The 19,646-nt window shown below is 32.6% G+C and overlaps 3 protein-coding genes across 3 annotated transcripts; 2 read left to right on the forward strand and 1 right to left on the reverse strand.

Annotated features, from left to right (window-relative positions):
• Window positions 1–1,164: 1,164 nt before the first annotated feature.
• TRIADDRAFT_22804 (uncharacterized protein) lies at window positions 1,165–8,315 on the reverse strand (the record flags this gene model as incomplete). Its single annotated transcript, XM_002111243.1, has 9 exons — window positions 1,165–1,245; window positions 1,371–1,471; window positions 1,601–1,832; window positions 1,946–2,059; window positions 2,504–2,689; window positions 2,979–3,119; window positions 3,304–3,400; window positions 7,046–7,143; window positions 8,184–8,315. The coding sequence occupies 9 exons, from the start codon at window positions 8,313–8,315 to the stop codon at window positions 1,165–1,167; spliced, it is 1,182 nt and encodes a 393-aa protein (XP_002111279.1).
• A 1,343-nt stretch (window positions 8,316–9,658) lies between these two features.
• On the forward strand, window positions 9,659–14,111 carry TRIADDRAFT_55075 (uncharacterized protein; the record flags this gene model as incomplete). Its single annotated transcript, XM_002110699.1, has 13 exons — window positions 9,659–9,808; window positions 10,278–10,354; window positions 10,996–11,036; window positions 11,171–11,390; window positions 11,497–11,617; window positions 11,899–12,020; window positions 12,134–12,218; window positions 12,351–12,478; window positions 12,644–12,815; window positions 12,918–13,092; window positions 13,168–13,393; window positions 13,472–13,733; window positions 13,851–14,111. The coding sequence occupies 13 exons, from the start codon at window positions 9,659–9,661 to the stop codon at window positions 14,109–14,111; spliced, it is 2,040 nt and encodes a 679-aa protein (XP_002110735.1).
• A 1,675-nt stretch (window positions 14,112–15,786) lies between these two features.
• Window positions 15,787–17,761, forward strand: TRIADDRAFT_55076 (uncharacterized protein; the record flags this gene model as incomplete). The annotated part of the gene is made up of 5 exons (XM_002110700.1): window positions 15,787–15,836; window positions 16,399–16,572; window positions 16,738–16,958; window positions 17,342–17,485; window positions 17,568–17,761. The coding sequence occupies 5 exons, from the start codon at window positions 15,787–15,789 to the stop codon at window positions 17,759–17,761; spliced, it is 783 nt and encodes a 260-aa protein (XP_002110736.1).
• Between the last annotated feature and the right edge of the window lie 1,885 nt (window positions 17,762–19,646).

The following is a 19,646-nucleotide window of genomic DNA, read 5'->3' on the forward strand; positions in this document are numbered from 1 at the left end:
CATGCAGCAGAATCGATGCCAGTGCTCTGAACACATCTTCTATCAGTTTAATATATTCTCCTACCATACTTCACAGTGTGCTATAAATGCAATCGCAATTAGCGTATTTAATGTTATGCTTTACATAAAGTCAACCTCTGTGAAAAGAATTTTTAGGATAGTTTATTTTTAAAAAATATACAGGTATGTTATCCCAGTATGCCTAGGGATCGAATGAATTAGTGAAATTAATAACTACTAAGGCATGAAATAAATTTGGATAATAGGTATCAGTCAAAAATTAATATAATAAGTGAAATAGTAATAGATCAATGACGAAGTTATCGTCATCACTGTGATATTCAAATACATTAATATAAAACATATCGCAATGTGTAAAAACCATATACTACTGTAATTTAGCATCAAATTCCGTGTTAATCGACTGCATCGTAACATAATGAATTATATATCTGTATAATAGGTATAAGTAATATCATCAAAATCAACTTTCATTTCTGGGTAATAGTTTTGGAAATAATAAACATATTTAACTTAATTTGTGATAATGTCCAATCTGAACTACCTTCATTTTTATCATTCACCATAGACTATATTAGGCGTACTATTGTATATATTCGTGGTGAGAGTTTTTACGCTGTGTATTAACATATAAAATATGCAGATACCTGAATAAGCAATTCATTAGAGTATAATCATAATTCAGTACAGTAAGCTTGACAACCAGAAGAAGTAATTTATCACTGATATAATCAATAATATTATCTGAATCACCCAGTCAGACACTACAGAAACGCGCACGTATTTAACTGTAATACGTACTCGGCAAGAAATCATTGATCATTCGTAGCAGGTACATTTTTCAAGCCGGAATTATTAAGTTGACAATATATGAGTCATTTAAATTTTACAAACGCAGACATAAAATGCTATCTTAAATTTTTCTTTCCTCAATTAAGAATTGCAACTAAAGTAAGCCAATTATTAATAGAGTAGTCATGTTACGGTTGTGAACTAAATTTCATAATAAGATAGATAATTATTTAATAATTAATGCACAGTTACCGTATGACTGCTATGAAAGATACCAATTAGAATGGTTAATTTTAAGCTGCAATTTTTACGTCCAGCTATTTATTAATAATCTCTCAGGTTGTAGAATTACTATTCTAGAATTCGACCGATGAAAGCCATAAATCTTTCGGCGTATTGCTTATGGTTAACAGTTGTAATTTCAGCACCAGCCTTGAATTAGAAGAAACAATGATGATCAAATTTTATCAGTTAAGTTAACTACATGTCATACTCTATAATAAGCAAATTAGGTGATATATCAACTACAGGATCGAAAGAGTACTACTATAACTTACTCCATGCTTTGCAGTTTTTGCCATATGAGCTGCCTTTTTACGAGCTCCGTACTGGGTTAAAACGTCCACAATAGCTAGATAGTAAATCTCTTGATTTGTACCTAATCAGAAATTTTAGACAAGTTTGCTATAAGTTTCATTCCATATAAAATGAAATGATTGCTAATACCATCAAGTTAATTTCTATCATAGCAAAAAAAAATCAATTATATCATGAAATACCAACTTACAAGTTGTTGAACAACTTATAGCGTAAACGTTATTATCGCACACTTCCGCAGGTGACGGACTTGCAGCTGGAGAATCATCTACATCATCACCATTCGTGTTTTCGTCGGAAGAACCATCAGCTTCATCTAAGCAGTCTTCCTCATCTTCATGATTTCTTTCCTTGAGGCCACGTTCAATATCGTGTATACCAAGTAATAAGCTATAATCCATAATTCTAAATTTTACTAAAAACTACAAAAAAACTGCAGTTAGAATTTATCCAATAGTTGATCTCAAATACGCATATATATCTATCTTAAAAATGGTAACTTTTATACGAGTGTAAGATAATGCAAGAATCATACTTCTGTGTCTCTTGTTAGTATTTCCATGATCTTAGCATTTCTATCGTCGCCAATGTACAATTTACTTTGATCTTTGGTAAAGTCGTTATCTTTAAAAGTCGGTAATTCCTTCGCCTACATGTGTGTATATATGCACATAAATATAGTGATATCTAACTGGTCTTAGCCTATTCTATAATTCTGTAAAATATTTACTTTCTCAGGATGATTTTAAATAATGCTTTACTATAGCCCTCATATCTCATAATCTAAATGATCATTGATCTACACTCAGTACCCGCCATCCAACCTCGCATCCACTTTTCAACGTTAATCTTTCAAACCGTAAAATAAGTCAAACACTATAAAATCAGACCACGACACGAGATTATCCGACAGGCTGAACAGTTCTCACCATAAGGCATCAAATTTTAATCATCGGGCAATAATACGAATATCACTCTCACAAAATACACAAAACTAGACTTATTATAGGCGCAATAAATTTAGCAACTGCCTTTGACCTAAGATTGTGACAGGCACACTTCAAATGTTGTAAACTACACATCTTTTACAGACCTTTTCTTCGTTTCGAGCTACTCTTCCTACACTGGAACCTTTCAAGTCGTATTTCTTGTGGGGAGGATACATTGCGCTAAAAACGCTTCTCATAACGATTAAGTAATTTTCCTTATGATTGATTGTGATCCGATACATACCAAGATATTGGGGTAGAAGCGTAACACCTTTATTTTCGATAATATACTATAAAAAAATATGGAAACGCTTTCATTTCTTTGCAGACTAAGAATGATAGCCTTTGTAAATAATTATATAGTATGTTTTTATTAATCATTACAAAAAACATCGTTATCATTTCTATTGTCGTATAACTATGAGCTATAAGAGAACAAAAAATGATTTAAAATATTATCTCTAATATATCAAATTAACAATGTCTACTAGAGAGAGTTGAGAAACTATGGTATACCTTGCTTAGCATTTAAACTGTAAAATCATAGATTCTCCATTTAATTTATTGAGAAATAAATACCTGGTGATAACCTTGTAGGATGAGGTGCATAGTTTCAACATCATAAGAATCAATAGTTTTAACCACATACTGCTTATCGCGTGATACAAAGAATTTTCCACTGTCACCATATTGCATGAGAGGCGAAAAAGCTATAGATTGCTAATAATTGTATAATATAAAAAAAGAAATAAAATTATTAAATAGAAGTTTTTGTCACAGTTTAATAAGAAGTAATACCTGTAAATTATACTAATTAGCTCGTACAGCATTGAGTACACTTTAGCAATACTTCACAATCAATCAATCAATAGAATAAAAAATAGCTACAATTGCCTTGACTTACTTTAAATTGTTCATCGTCAATATCGAAGCATTCCCGTAACTTCTTAAATACTTTAGGACAATACTCTTTATATTTAAAATGACCTGGAAGAGTTTCCCTGCAATAAAGTTATAAAATAATTACTTTGGTCACAGTATGAACAACGCTAAGTTGATCATAACGCTTACAAGCTATCACAAAATTGAACTGATGTAACAGAAATAAGTGTTATTTTGTATACTCGTATGTGAGAATAGTAGTAACAGTTTCCTAAATTCTGCAGTGAGAACAACTGTATAGTACAGTATGTTCAAAAGACAGACTAACACAGGTACACGTACATATACAAGATATAAAAAAAAAAAGTAGTCTACTATACACTAATAGACATAAGGTAGTATGTGTTTAAAATTATTTGTATGTCAGACTTTACGTCTTAAGGTACAAGATATCATTTTATGTCGCATAAATTACTGTATAATATATCTCATAGAGGAGAGTCGAATATTTCATTTTTTACATTTTCACTAGCAGAAGCTTAATTGTTATTTCAAGAGCAGGTGAAAGCAAGTTAAACTGTATTTTCTATTCCCTATTCAAAACGGTAAATAATAAATTACTACTAAAATTGTCTATATCTATTAATTAGCTTATAAGATTAATGCTATACTGGAGAAAGCAATATGAAAATACAATCATTTTTCCTAATTCTAAAGATACGAACATATATATGTACAAGAACTTCTGGGATATTTATGTTACTCTAATATCTAAAATATATATCATTAAAAAACTAATTTTATTGCTACATTGCAAGCAATAATTTCCTATTATTTTAATTATAAAACTAATCCAAAATGTAATCATAAAAATTAATGTTACCGTATACCGGGTTGATGCTGTTTGCATTTCGGAAATTTACGTGCTAATATTACGCACAGAATTAGCTCATTAATTATATATTATCAGTTGGGATCGATCATTCCTCATTTATACTTATAAAAAATACCAAAAGAGAAGTTTATCTCTTGGTTATGTTAACATATTCTTACATTACAGTAAGTCATCTAGAAAACTATCACCCGTATTTTTTTGTTGCAAATATTAATTAATAACTGAATATGAATCATTATTAATTATAATTAATTACGACTGCTTAGCAATTTATTTTCTACGGAGAATTTGGTCATTTATACGTAAATAAAGGTTGCGTATACACTGTAGATCAGCTGCTAGGAGTTCTAATGTACTGAGTACAGTATACCATTGTGCAGCAAGGCTGCGGTGTATCGTACTACAGCATTATATTATATTTATTAAGATACTATTAGCATCTTGCTCACAATCGTAATATGGTTCTACTATTACGAAATCCGTCGTTAAAATCAATAAAGGATATTTAAAATTCATCAAGTGTTACGTATGCCTAAACGTATTGCAGAATACAAATTTTTTAGTCATAAATTGTTCACTTAAAATATCGCAATAGTTGAGCATCATTGACGACACACCGTACAGTATTGTACAGTACATACTATTGTTGTTTTAGAAGTTATTTTTGCAATACTGCAATACATTTCACCGTTACATTGATCAACAACATTATAAATACAATAGTGAAAATATATCGTAGTAAATCAACAGCTTCGACTGATCCAGTAAAATTACCAGTATCGTTTCTATCGACTATATATTTTTAATTATATAGATAATTATGTACAACTGTAAAAACATTTTAACAATACCATTCTTCTACTTTGTAACATCAGTGAATATGAGAGAATCATCATTTGCCGTTGAAGCAATATTGTAACATAGCAGGTGCAGCAGGGTACACTGTACAGTGAACAGCCTATTACCCGTGTTTATGCATCATTAAAAGGTTATTAAATACTGTATAACTTGCAGAGTATCTTTGTAACATTTTTCAACTTTATACGTATAAACTTGCATACGATGATATCAGTTTACTGTTAGTTAAATAGATGCATGATCCTGTAGGATTTACTTGGTGACAACAGCGACAATCTTTTGATTTTAATTGACTTGTCAACTAATACAGTAAATCACTGCGGTCTACACCAGAGTTGGGATACAGAGGAAAATTAGCGCAATGTTATTTCGCCCAGCATGGGACTGTAAAGTAGATGAATTCACCGTTGAAAAAATATATATTAATAATAAAAAATAATAAATATGCTGTACGTATACAATAATACTGCCCGTATTCTTGCATACGTACAGTACGGTAGATATAATATTTTACAATATTGCTAACCCTGATAATAATAATACTGTAGTAATATTAGCGTACCTATTAAATTCAATAAAAACGTAAAAATTTCAAAATATCGGCTGTGTTTGAGTTGTATTATGAATCTGTTGATGTCCTCCGCAATTCTTTGTTTGAAAATCATTCCTGTAAAACCGTTTATAAACGATGTATTCGAGTAGATAGTCAAATACTGTGTCAAAACGAAATTGCGAGTACTTTTTTACTGTACAGTACTGCATATGTGCTACTTTTAACGCTATAGTAAATTTGCATTGTAGTAATTTACTATACAGCAATTTCAGTTTGATGTTCAGGGTATCAAAAAAAAATTATACACTGACTACATCATTATCGAGTTAATACGTTATTTACCCATAAGTTCATGTTTTTAAGAACGGCAGTTTCTTTTCAGCTTTTTGATTCTTAGTGACAGTAAAATTGCTAGTTTAGCAGTTGTGAGACAAGACCCAATGCCTCCAATTAAGTAAGATTGTCAGCAGTGATATGGACTTTTTAAGATAAAAATATCGTATATTTATAAAATTTAAGATAGTAACAAACTGATTGACTTAGTAGCCAATGGTAAGAAGTTGTCACGTAATGTAGCTACAGACTACAGAACGTATCACATTTGGTGTGGAAGTCTGCAACTAGAGCACACAATAAGTATGATTGTTTTTACGTGCTATTCAATCAATTTTATTACCCTATACAGTACTGTAATCCCAGTATAACCATCGCCAGGTGTACGTAAAATACAGTAGTGATTTGATAATGTGAGCAAGGACTAAATCTAGTCCTGATGAACCGTAAAGAAATCAAATATGAATAGTTTAGGTACATGATATGATGATAGTCAATGTCGAAAAGTATTTAATTAGAGCTCATACTGTTATAAAGTACCTGTCGGTGAGTTTGTCTATCCAAAATAATCATGATTTAGCTATTGTAATATCATGAATTGATGACAACGTACTGTACATATATACTCATACAAATGTACAGTGTACAGTATATTAATTTCGATATCTACGCATCTATGAATATAGGACAAGATAGGCACGTATCCGACTGAACAAAACAGCATCACGCGAGTACCTATGGTTGATTTGCATGGAGAAATTGGATCGATACAAAATACAGTGCTAGATGTCCTGTAACATTTTGATCAACAATTGTAGGTAATCACTAGATTGCCAAGCCTAACTACTTACATCACTAATCATTTTATTTTTTCACGGATGGAAGAAAACGTACTGTACACATTATAAAGAATATTTAAGAAAAACAAATACCGTAATTGATTTTATAGAAAGTCAGAATTGCTATCATTCGTTGGTCTTTCAAATACCAAAACAAATCGATTGACATAACAAATAAGATAAAATTGCAGTTGTTATATGGTGCTTGGAAATCATAATTGAAATCTTTTTTCAACTTGAAAAAAATAATTTGTTTCGTCTGTTTTTGTAATGTTTTTTAACTTACTCGTTAAAGTAATAATTTTCCACCTTGGTTTTACTATAGGCTTTGAAGTCACCAGGTAGTAACATGACCGGCATTTCAACATGAGATAATTGTTCAATCTGGCATTTGTCAACAGTTATTTTTTATTTTTTTTTTTAATTTTGATTTTCATGACATCACCACGTTGATGGATACCGATTTAGAAATTAAATGTTGGGATACAGAATTCGGCGATTTTTCAGAGGTGGTTACATCGTTGTGTCCACGTTGATATTAAGAGAGAGAAAGATAAAAAGAAAACTATCAGAAAATGTCAACTTAGCAATCAAGCTATTGGAATAAATAATGCTTCTATGTATTGGACTGTAGTTGATATCAGGGGGGGGGGGGGCGATCGATCGACAGACAGATACTGACTACTATACGGTAACAGGTTTAATGTTATGTTTGTAAAGAAGAGGAGAGGATAGGATTGAGTTGGATGTAATTTCATTGACTATATTCACTGCCAACTACAGTACTGCTATCGTCGGTAATAAGCACATGATCCAAAAGTACAGGATCAAGAAAGAGAGAAAAAGGCTAGGATATGATATCGAATCATTGCCATGGGCATCTTTGTTGGTAATTGATTAATTAATATGTATCTGTACTAAGTCTAGATAGAGTACGTTGGGCATTCAATGGGATCATTAACCCTACAGTAAAGTAATGGTGACTGTATAAAGACTTGTGACTCTATTGACATTTTTCTGCCGTTTCAGTGTTCAATCGTTCTTTTCAATCTAGCGTCAGAGGGAGAAAAAAGAAGTGATTTTCCAGTAGTTTCTCAAAAGGAGAAGATCGAAATGTTTTCGAACGACGGCAGCACGAGGCATTGCGATACCTGTATGGAGTAATTCTATGGTAATTGGCGCAGCCCCGTGGCCACTGCGCGTTGTTGAAAAGTGACTAACTAGATTGAGAGTGCGTATCCAGCAGCTCGTGCAGTCGATGGTGAAAAAAGTGAACGACCTACTAGACTATACTAAATGGCTTGTACAACATGCTACTGGTTCAACTTTTTATCGTATCATTCCTTTGATAGACTAGGACTAGAAAGTAGAGCAAATAGCATTATGTCAAAAAACAGCAATAAGCAAAGATAATATCGACTTACAGAATAATTTAATCCCCACATAAAGACTGAGAGTAATTTGTTCTCCGAGCGAAACAATTTTAATTTTTGCTTGACAGGTTTAATTTTTTTGACAGATTTACTTTTCTTCTTATTCACGGGCTTGGAAGACATTTTCAATTCCTTTTCCTGTAATTGCTGCTAGCAATAACGTGTCAAAGATCTCCTTTTCCTTTCCAACAGGCCAAGCTAGGATCGATTTGCTAACCTATTTCTTGACTGCAATTTTCTCACTCCGTCTTATCAATGTGGACTCCAGTCAATTTGTCATACTTCACTGACTCAGCGAAGTCCTTTTGACTGCTGTCCAAAGGGGAGATGAAGTGCAGTAGAACTTGAAGTGCTTGCTACACACCCGATTGGGTGTGAGGTACTCGCTTCACGCGCTGCATCCGTTCTGACTGTACTGTATACTACACGGTATTTGGTAAAACGTGTCAAGTGTGATAAACGTACGTACCACAATGGTATCACCCGTGCTAGTATCGTACCGTACAGTACAGTACAGTACAGTGCACAGTGGTGCTTCATACTGTAGGTAGGTACTGTACAATCAGTGCACAGTCCAGTCCAGTATTAGTCATGCTGTACTGTACTGTAAAAATACCGTCCAAGTACTGTATGGTAAGCCAAGCGTTAGTAGCCTTGAAACCGTATACTGTATATTATACTGTACTGTATACTGTATTATACACAGTACTGTAGACGTTAACAGCGACTTTTAGAGTACTGTACTGTAATTGGAGAGTCAGCTGACTGTGCTAAGGATGATGAAGGATGATTGTGTTGTATCCCTGGTTGCCAATGCAACCAAACAAATTTGATCAATGGCTCTCCTACACGCCTTTCTCCAGCATTCCCCATGGCAGTATACTGTATACTCCAGCATATTGCAGGAGCAATTGCATATCACAGTATGAACTAACAACACCAACGATGACGTGACTTGCAAATGATGACAACCGTACCAATGACACTGCTAGTAGCAGTGACGGCCCAAGTTACGGTCAGCCCAACATTCAACTCACACTCGACTTTGGTTGATACCCCATTGGATCGACACTACTACGCGCACGTCAGTAAGAAGTGATTGACACTCAGCCATTCTATATTAACAAACCATGACAACCGGCCATCTTGGCCGAACATGAGCCTAAGATGGTTTAAGAGATCAATTTCTCATCCCTTCTAGCAATATCCTACTGTTGCTCTTCTTCACCACACGATAGACAACTAGAGTATTGATAGAGACTGCATTCATGGAATAAATGGAAAGAGAGAATGAATTCATTCCATGCCCAATTGCCTATTCAATAGAATTGCTACTCTTATGACGACCCTTTAGTCTCGCTCTTATGTCATAAACTACGTAGACATCGATCTGTTATTACTAGCCTTGAAAACAAAATATTTTAACTTGCTACCTTAATCCATTTTGAAATTAACTCAACTCAGCCATGTCCAGGCGTCGACCATGGCGACGTCTATGCCCCGATGTAGTCGATCAACGAATCAATCAAGCGATGCAAGCTACAATTTATATCGTTCATCAAACTGGACCAACAGGTTTCGTTATTAAAGAGGATGCAAGTGATCGAAAATATAAGGTATAAATTGCCCTTCATTTCACTCAAGATCAAGTATTGCACAATTGTTAAATAACAATATCTTATTTATACAAATACAAAATTTCTCCAAACTAAAGTATACGTAAACGTATAGTATACTGTACACTTTAATAGTATATTTACAAGTCCAGAAAGTAGAAACACACACAGTATCACAAGTGCAATAATCAATAATTATTCATAGAAGCAGTAAAAGTACAGTAGAATTGACGGCTACGCAGGTTGGTAATATGATATACTGTGAACTACCCAACAGTAAATTATGACAGTACAATACGCCAGCGAACTCAAATAATCTACTTTCCAAACAAGTACTGGGTGTAAAGTATCACTGGCATAGGCTCGACTTGTAATAAGTGTTAATATTGTATATTAATAGCAATGATCATTACGAAGTACCAACCAAAGAATAGTTTAATAACGAGAGATATTGATCGCTTACTTATAGGTATCACTAGGGGAAGAACATTCATGCACTTGTAGGACATTTGAAAAAGAGAAAGAACTCTGTATCCATATATTATGGTTTGTGCTACTGATGATAATGGTTCTTACTGACTGCATTTTTCCCTCTTCTTAATCGATCATTGTAAATGATACCCATAAAAATTATATACTTATACCTCCAGATAGATTGCTTATTAGATAAACTTGTTAGTCTACATCAACTTCATTTGGATAGAAAAAAAACTCTTGCAGCACAGTGATCTATACGAAAGAAGATTTCACGCACTGATACCATAGAATATTAATATAAATTAGACTGCAAGATAAAAAGAAAAGTTATATTAATATTATTACACAGTACATTAGTCATTGGTTAGTGTTAAGCGTCAGGTAAAATTCGTATACAGAAAGTACAGTGTAATATATTACGATTTTGAAATACTCAGTTATTTCATTACCTCAATCAGATGTATACTTATATACAAATAATATTACAGTCCGGAATTGATCACAAACCAGTAGGATATTGCATCATAACTTCTTATGCGATGCTAATGTCCTTTCCCTATATACACTATATTGTGTTTAATAATAAACAAAATAGATCTGCTTAAACCATATTATAGTAACATCCAATGAGCAATGTCTTACATGTATAGACGTTTTACAAGTCGAGTATTTAGCTTCTTTTAAGCGTTTTATTCTTTATATATTCACAGGTTGCTGATACGAAAATTTCGTATTCCTAAAGAAAATCCTAGTAAGTTACAAATCATTCACTACTTACGTATACTACTATTGACAATGGATGAATACCTATAGCCTTTCTATTTTAATAATAATTCATTATCTAGCGAGCATTCAGCGATTACTTATGTATGTGTGCTGTTATAGTTGCATTTCAGTTGTCCTTGGTAGAAAGAGAAATTAATGAAATTTTAAGAGGAACTCATGTCTATACCAATACCAGTAGTAGTAATAAAGACAAAAAACTAGTAAATGATACCGATGATAAAAGAAAAACTATACAGCAACGTGAAATAACCAAAGAAGATGTCTGCCCAATTTGTCAAGAAGAGCTACTCGATACATCTGAACCTGTAACATATTGCAAGTATGGATGCTCTATCTATATTTGTATAATAACTTTCAACGTAACCACGGATACCTGTACTGCTCATTGATAAATTATTCTCATTTGGGTACATCTTGATAAATAGATACGGTTGTGGTAATAATACCCATATTAAATGTATTAAGATATGGGCAGAACATCAAAAAACAGTTGGTGAAGCAACAATCAAATGTCCACTTTGTAGAGAAGATTTTGGTTCTTTACAGGTACTTACTGGTGCTATTCAATTTTTCAGTTTCACATACAAACATAAATATAACTTGTATCATTTTATTGTTATTGTTTATTGTGTGCTTTAAAGACTCGTAAAGTACGGTCAGCTCAGTTACAAAAATAATAAATTTCATATTACAGTATATCAAAATTACATATAATTTAAAAATTGTTCACAGTATTCAAAAATTTGCTTTATGGTTGCTATACGTTCTGCAATGTCATATCAATATACTGTTAACTAGCCTAATTGATATGCTGTCATCCCTTCTAGGCCATTAAGGAAGAAATGCGTCAATCATCGAAACTTAAAACCAGAGCTCAAAGAGGAAATTTCCATCTAGGTGTTACATGCAATAATTGTCGTCAATGTCCAATTGCAGGAAACTGTTATAGGTAAATTTCTAATTGATTATAATCTAGAAATTGCATTAAAAGTGGTTTTCAATACGTGACTGATAAGTCTATAAGAACTTAAATGATGCTAATTATCACACTTTAACTTATAGATGTGCAATCTGCTACGACTACAATCTATGTCATGCATGCTATGCGCAACAAATTCACAGTCAGCATTCCTTTAACTATAGAGAGGTAAATTAATTGATCACCGTTATAATACTGCTTGATGTTAATACCTACACAAATATAGTATTGTCATATCTAGTATGCTAAAAGGGGAGACCAGCTGATAAATAACTTGTTGCTAAATTTATGCTTATCCAGAAAAGTTCGCAACGCTGGAAACAAGCTCCACGAATAACTGGACAAACATTACCGGATGCAGTTATTGCTGACTTAGTTAACCGTGAAATTGAGAATGAAGATTATGAATTATTGCTACAGTTAGATAGGTAACGATAATAAAATTGACAGCCTTAATTTATTAAAAAATAATCTTACATTAAATGAAATGGATTACATAATTAATTAGTACCAACGACACATTCTGACATTATCAAATTTTTATAATTAACGACTTTCTTAACTTTGAATATCGTACAACCCCAAAACTTTAGTGCTATCGATCAAAATCAAGTTGATACACTACCTGAAGAAGTTATCAGACGCTTTCCGATTGAAATTATAAATTCTGACAACCCACTCTTAAATCAAGATATTAAATGTAGAATTTGTATGCTGCCATTTCAAATTCGTCAATACGTACGAAAACTTCCATGTAGACATAAGGTAAAATTTTACTCTTCTTGTTAATTGTTTCTGGCATACACATATTGCCATATTTAAGTATAATTCCCGTAGGTAATCAATATCTTCTTTTCATCAATACAGTTTCATGTTCAGTGTATAGACCATTGGTTAATGCATGAAAGATCATCATGTCCTATAGATGGCGAAATTATAAACCCTGTCCTCGATGGAGCTACTAGTATTGGTAGATGTAACCGTAACAATCGACGTAAAGCAGGACATCATCATAATCGTGGCCAAAGACATCATCGTCAAGGTCTGCTAGGCAACTATTAATGATTAATTATTATAATTGCATAGATAACAGATGTATGATCATTTTAATAACTAGATCCAATAGAAGCTCCATCTTTAGCAGTAACCGCCGTTCAAATTAATCAATCTGGGACGGATTCTAATCAACTACAAAGGCACCGAGCTGAAAATCTATCTCATGAACATGCATTTCATCAGCGCAGCGTTGTTCATCGCCATCGAAATAGAGATCACAGTGTAAGGCCAGATACCGATTTAGATTTTACCTTAAGTGGAGCGGGTTTACAAATATCAGATACCGGGTAAGCAATTAGTGTCGATATGGTAGCTCATATGATTTAAAATTGAACGCTAACCGAAAGTTATATAAAATTGTACAGGCCACATCGTGATAATGATCTCATTCAAGTTAGACATGATAAAAAAATGTCTCGGCCGCCGTTATATCCAAAACATAAGGAGAAATATGGCTCCTCTAAGCCTTTACAACGAGCCGGTAATATGGCCGTTGTAGCACAAGGGGTAGCAACATCGATTGAACATAACCAAAACACCTTATCATCAAATAATAGTAGAAGTTTTAGTGCAGAAGATCGCCAAAAAAACAATCGCAAATCTTCATTAACAAGAAAGCTTAGAAAGGTATCTCAGTTGTAAATATAGGGCTGTAAGCAGATTCTAAACTACACATTCTTTCGTTTCTTTACTATTTATAGACTGGTCAGTTTCATAATAATCTGCGTCTTTTTATTCTTCTAGACAACATCATTAACATCGTTAACGGCACCTGGTTTACCTTCAGTACATGGAAATAGAGTAAGCCGCAGTGATGAAGGATCAAAGGCAATAATAAATACTACTACTAGTGGTGAATTAACGCGATCTAATAATCGAGTTCATAAAGGCTTAGCCATTGCTACGGTTATGAAGGTCAATCAAACAAGTATGACTGCTAGTAATAATACTAATCAAGACAACGGTGCAGCAGGACAAAAGAGACTAATCTTACCTCCAATTTAATTGGTTATATTAATAGTATTATTCTGTATTTAATAACTGTAATATAAATATGTAAAAGTAAAAGTCAGATGCAAACGTTATTAATGCGGGAGAAAGATATAAAAGATATTGATTAATTCTACTAACACTTGTAAAAATTTTGTACTCAATTGTACTCAATAGACTGAGAATAATCGATATCACGTAATTAAAATAACTTCTATACCCAATTAGATGATTCAGTCAAGTAACTTCGAATACATATAGTGTATGACATATTTTCTCTTAGTGACTAATTAATTTATATATATATATGTAATATAATTGAGTTAATTTTTATTCAATTTTATATTAGCTGTAAATTTGACATTGATTTATAGTTCGTTATTATGATCTTAATAACAGCAACAGTCTATCGCATTTGTTGCAATAAGATATTCCCAAATGGGATACTTGTATGCGATAAGTATATATTGTAAAAATGCAGTTGTATACTATGATATAATCATACATCAACTTTAATTATCTTTTTCATTCCTATCATTTATTACATGAATCAACATCATGTTACCTTATGATGATTGGATTTATTATTTTATTTTAAATTCAGGCAACGTGCCTGTATTTCGACTTTTAATGTACTGTAATCCTAATTATATATGTTACAGTATATTAAATTATTTTATTATCGTATATGTTATATAGGTATTTATTTCAAATTAAATTTTATATTTAGCTTAATTTACTTTATCGATTTTATAATGAAAGATAAGATGGACTACATTCATGTCACTCATAATTGAGTTGTCGATATACCTTACATCAATCAGTACTATGACAAACAAAATTCGATCGTCGGGTCACAATCTATAACAAACATGTCGTATATTGGGATTAGAATCTATAATTAATGTGTTGGTAGCATAGTTATCAACGAGCTGGTGGGGTTTCGATATGTTAAACTACTATAGTACTAACCTATAATTACAATAGTGTAAATCACAAATTTACAACTAATATAGAGCTACTGCACATTGCACTATACAGTAAAGTAAAAAGCACAAGTATAGTAAGCGAAATATGACGGGTTAAGGATCTACTAGTACGTATAATAATACAGTATGCATAGTACGTACGCGCCCTTATTAGTATGTTTTCGTCCAGTGGCAAACAGTGTTCTAGTCGAATCCAGTCAATTTATTGTATTGTACGATGATGTATGAGTAGTTAACAATTTTCCAATTAGTACAACTGGGCATTTATTGTTAGTTACTTACTTAATTACCTCTATTGTACTGTATGTTTATGTTTATTCGTAGAAGTGTTCGGTACATAACGAAATTCTTCATCTAGCCGCAGACCTGTAGTAATTGCTATATTTCTATTAAATGTATGTATTACATTGTGTCATCGAATAGTCTTTAAGGGTTGCTAACTTAAGATTTAGCATTCATAATTACGAGAAATTTTCTATTAGCACATTCTACTAATATCATCAGCCTGTCATTCAGTCAGTCACAAGAAACGAAAAGTCCAATAAATTAAAACATTTGTAATCGATTATTTATAATATTTCATCTCCAAGCAACATAACATATAAGCAAACGCCCAGTAATATGAATTAATTTATAAATTCTACCAAAATCTAAAATAAGGTGAAGAATAGACAGTAATCGTTGCAATAAGTTTATAAACCATGGCTTACGGACCAAAGGCAGCCATCGATGACTACTTTGAATACACAAGGTGCGTTCAATGGTAACTAAGTTCATTTTAAACAAATTTAAACTAACCGTTTGTAATGAGAATATCTGTTAAAGTAGCCTGATTTCTAAATTTTAATGTTTTATGCCATAAAATAGCTATAACTATTAATAGCAGCTAGTCTATTTTTTAACGATATCTAACTCTTTGACCTATCATCATCAATTCTAAATCCAAGTACAAATCCTTTTAAAATTACATAAACATAAAATTTCAGTTTATCGTTTAAAAAGCTATATACAGTAGTTACTAGGATAAGTCAGCATGAAGCAATTACTTAGAGCGTTTGTATCCTTTCTAAGCCAATGGAAGCTCTAAGCAAGTCATTATAACAAGTATAAGAAACAAAGTAAAATTTACAATTTCGATATATTTTAGTCATTGCAAATTGTTAATGAACTGTCGTTATAAGAGAAAGGCATTAAGCGAAATAACAATATAGACTTAAGCTGTATATACGAATAGATGAACCGTTCCATTAGAAACGAGTTTCAGAAGTTAATACATTTATGTATCGTTTCTTGTGTCCATTCCACTTCCATAGAATTGTAGGTGATGACGATGGTGGCAAGTTGTTTACACCTCAGGAGTACGAGAAATATAAAAAAAGAGTTCTACCTATACGTGCTAAAAATCGGTTATACGTGAGTTGGACTTCCCCTACTGGCATCGATTGTAAATTGATTGGTCCAGAAACACCATGTTTTTGTACACATAGGTCAGAACAACACTCATCGTTGCTAACATTGGTTGCAATCTATTACTTTTATCATCGTGTTATGCTGTATCCTTTCCTCCTTCAATTTAGACATAAGGATTGTCAATAAATATTACAGCAGATCCTGAATTAGTTTTGAACTGACGACTATCCAATCTATTCTAGATATAAACAACATAAGACCGATTTTGAAGTTATTCCATCTGAACGACCAATTGCGATGCCATGCCGAGCAAAAGGATGTTTGTGTAAATCATATCATTACATTCCCGCAATGGGCTCACAGCACATAAAGTGTAGCGCTTGCAAGCATCCATCGAATGAACATTCACCTAAATCTCCGTACAAGTGTGCCAGGAGCAACTGTGGTAGCAAACAATGTCAAGGTAAATAATATCACGGAACAAGTTATGCCGGATGACCAAATTTAGAAATATACTTTAATTAATTAGCCTCCTCTTTATGATGACTTAAAGCGGATAAATGATATTTATAAATATTATAATTAATCATTACATGCTGCAAAAAGAAAACGACAAGTAAGTTTACGTTAGTACACATCTTTGAAGATCAGATACTACTTTCAATACTACATTTCAGACCACTAACTATTGTCGGTATTAATATACTATTCCCATTTATAGCCTGATTTTCTGTAGGATATTAGCTTTACAGTATTTGGTACCTTTCAATTTAGTACTAGTTACAATAAACGAATAACTTGTCGAGAATCAGCTCAGAGATAAATTTCAATTGTTGATTAATTTAGGATTTAAAACTTCCTATACATGCTTGTGTGGTGAACTCGCTAATAAACATCAGACAATTATTGAAACCAAAGAGGAAAGAGAAAATCGTGGCCACCCTGTTAGTAAAGACGACGTTCCGTATATTGCTATGGGAGGTTTAACAGGTAATAGAACTAATATTAGATTAATTTCAGTGGCCAAAACAATTCTCTACTATATTACTAAAATACATCCTAATATTCCTAGGATTTAGCTCTTTAGCTGAAGGGTATATACGATGCGATCCAAGTGGTGCTGGTCAAATTTCAAAGGAGCAATTAAATCAACCTATTACTTCAAGCGATCATCCTTTTCTTAGGACTTACGGCATCCCACCTATGAATAAAATAAAAGCTAAATCTGGCAAATCGTCAACTTGTAAACTTGTCAAAAAACAGTAAATTCAAACCTCATAATTCGAACTAATTATAAATAACGAGGCAGATATTACTATATCGTTTTCCAATTCGTAAAGATCGAATGCATACTAAATTCTTCTACAGTCATCACAATTATATTCATTAGTTTATTAATGCAAAACAGAAGAATAAGTTTATTTTGGATTAAACATATAACAATTCTATTCCTATCTGCTAGGCTAGATTTATATGTTTTTTTTACATTGTACGCAATCTTTATTAAATAATAATAACATTAATGGAATTTCCGCATTCCTTTTCTAGGAAAATTTAATGTAGAAAGTTTTAAAACCGTAATTACTAATAAGTACTGGTGCAATTACGTCTATTATAGCTGATAGACAATAAATGTTGTGGAAGGTTAATAATAATAACGCAATGATACAGCAATCATGACATTTACCCACTAGATATTTGCTATACGTAAACCGTTTCATTCTCATTTTTACAAAGCTATTTCTCTTCTGTACAGCGTACAATTTTAGTAAAATCTTTACGTTGTTTAGTAGGACAGATATCAAAGACACAAAGATATACTGTGTCGCTGTCAGGTAAACGATCGGCTCCTCAAATCAGAGTACAGAAGAACTTACTAATCCATCTTATAAATTAGTCAGCGATTTGTAAGCAGATAAAACACCATTTACAAATTTTAAGCTACCATTCTGGGTTTCAAAACCTTTTTCTCTTACCAGGATGCTGAACATATTAAGATATACGACATTTAGCAATGAATTTTCCATGCTTTCTTTTGAAAAGCGTAACTATGGAAGACTACTTTTACTAACCTCTAACGAAGTCTAATGATGTAATACCAGCTTAACTATAATACAAGGAAGTCCAATTAAAAATGATAGGCTGAAGATGTCGGTGGTAGCTTTACTGTTAAATTAAAATCTAAATGTACTTGCCGATACAAAATTGTTAATTTTCTGATTAGGTTATTACGCATTGTTGATCTTCTAACGACTCAGCCGTTTTCATATAAGCGATAGTCTGAATTAATTGAACAAATGCAAGTTCAGTTTTAGAGTACGTTGTTGCCGATGTTTCAATATATCGATGTTGAAATGAACTCGCCAATAATTCACCTTCTTGAAAGGTAATTTGCCGTTTGTAGCTTTTTGCATCATTCTTATTACCAACAATAATACAAGGAAAATCGGTTCCAGTCACTTGGCTTAAACTTTGATAGTAATTACCAATATCGTCAAATGATTGCCAGTCGTCAACGGAAAATACTAACATTACACCATCAATATCCTGTAAAATCGATTGGTAGCTAGATAGTGCTGAGTTTGCTGCTAATTTACTAACAATTATCTTTAATTTGATCGAGTACTGACCAAATTTTAGTATCTTTTTAAATTGACTGGATCTATATGAGCTTCTGTCAGGTGGATAACGTTTTTTACAATACTGACATGCTATTGCAGTCTTACCGACATTTGAATGACCAAACAAGACAATCTTAACTGGATTTTTAGGTATGCTCGTTTTATGCGAGCTTTTTGATAACGATCTGATCCGATGATTTAAATGCTTTAATTTTATACGAAAAGATTCACTTTCACCGCTCGTATTGTCTCCGTCCGGATCACTGTCAGATAGAAGGTTAAAATTAGATTCTAAGTAAACAGATGAACGCTCATCACAGCTATCTGTATCTTCATAGTGAGAAAGACGTATATGGGCCTCATCTTGAACGTTTTTAGCATATGCTGAATCTACAGAACTGGTAGCGTGTGTATTTGCGTTAAGGTATTCGGATTCCTTACAAATTGAAGCAACTTTCTCTTGTTCCTCTATATCATAACGAGAAGAGTGTGCATTCGGATCCTCTCTATCTGAGAGAGTAAATTCTGAT

Source organism: Trichoplax adhaerens, genomic scaffold (genome assembly GCF_000150275.1).
Source record: "Trichoplax adhaerens TRIADscaffold_3 genomic scaffold, whole genome shotgun sequence".
NCBI classification, from domain to species: domain Eukaryota; kingdom Metazoa; phylum Placozoa; class Uniplacotomia; order Trichoplacea; family Trichoplacidae; genus Trichoplax; species Trichoplax adhaerens.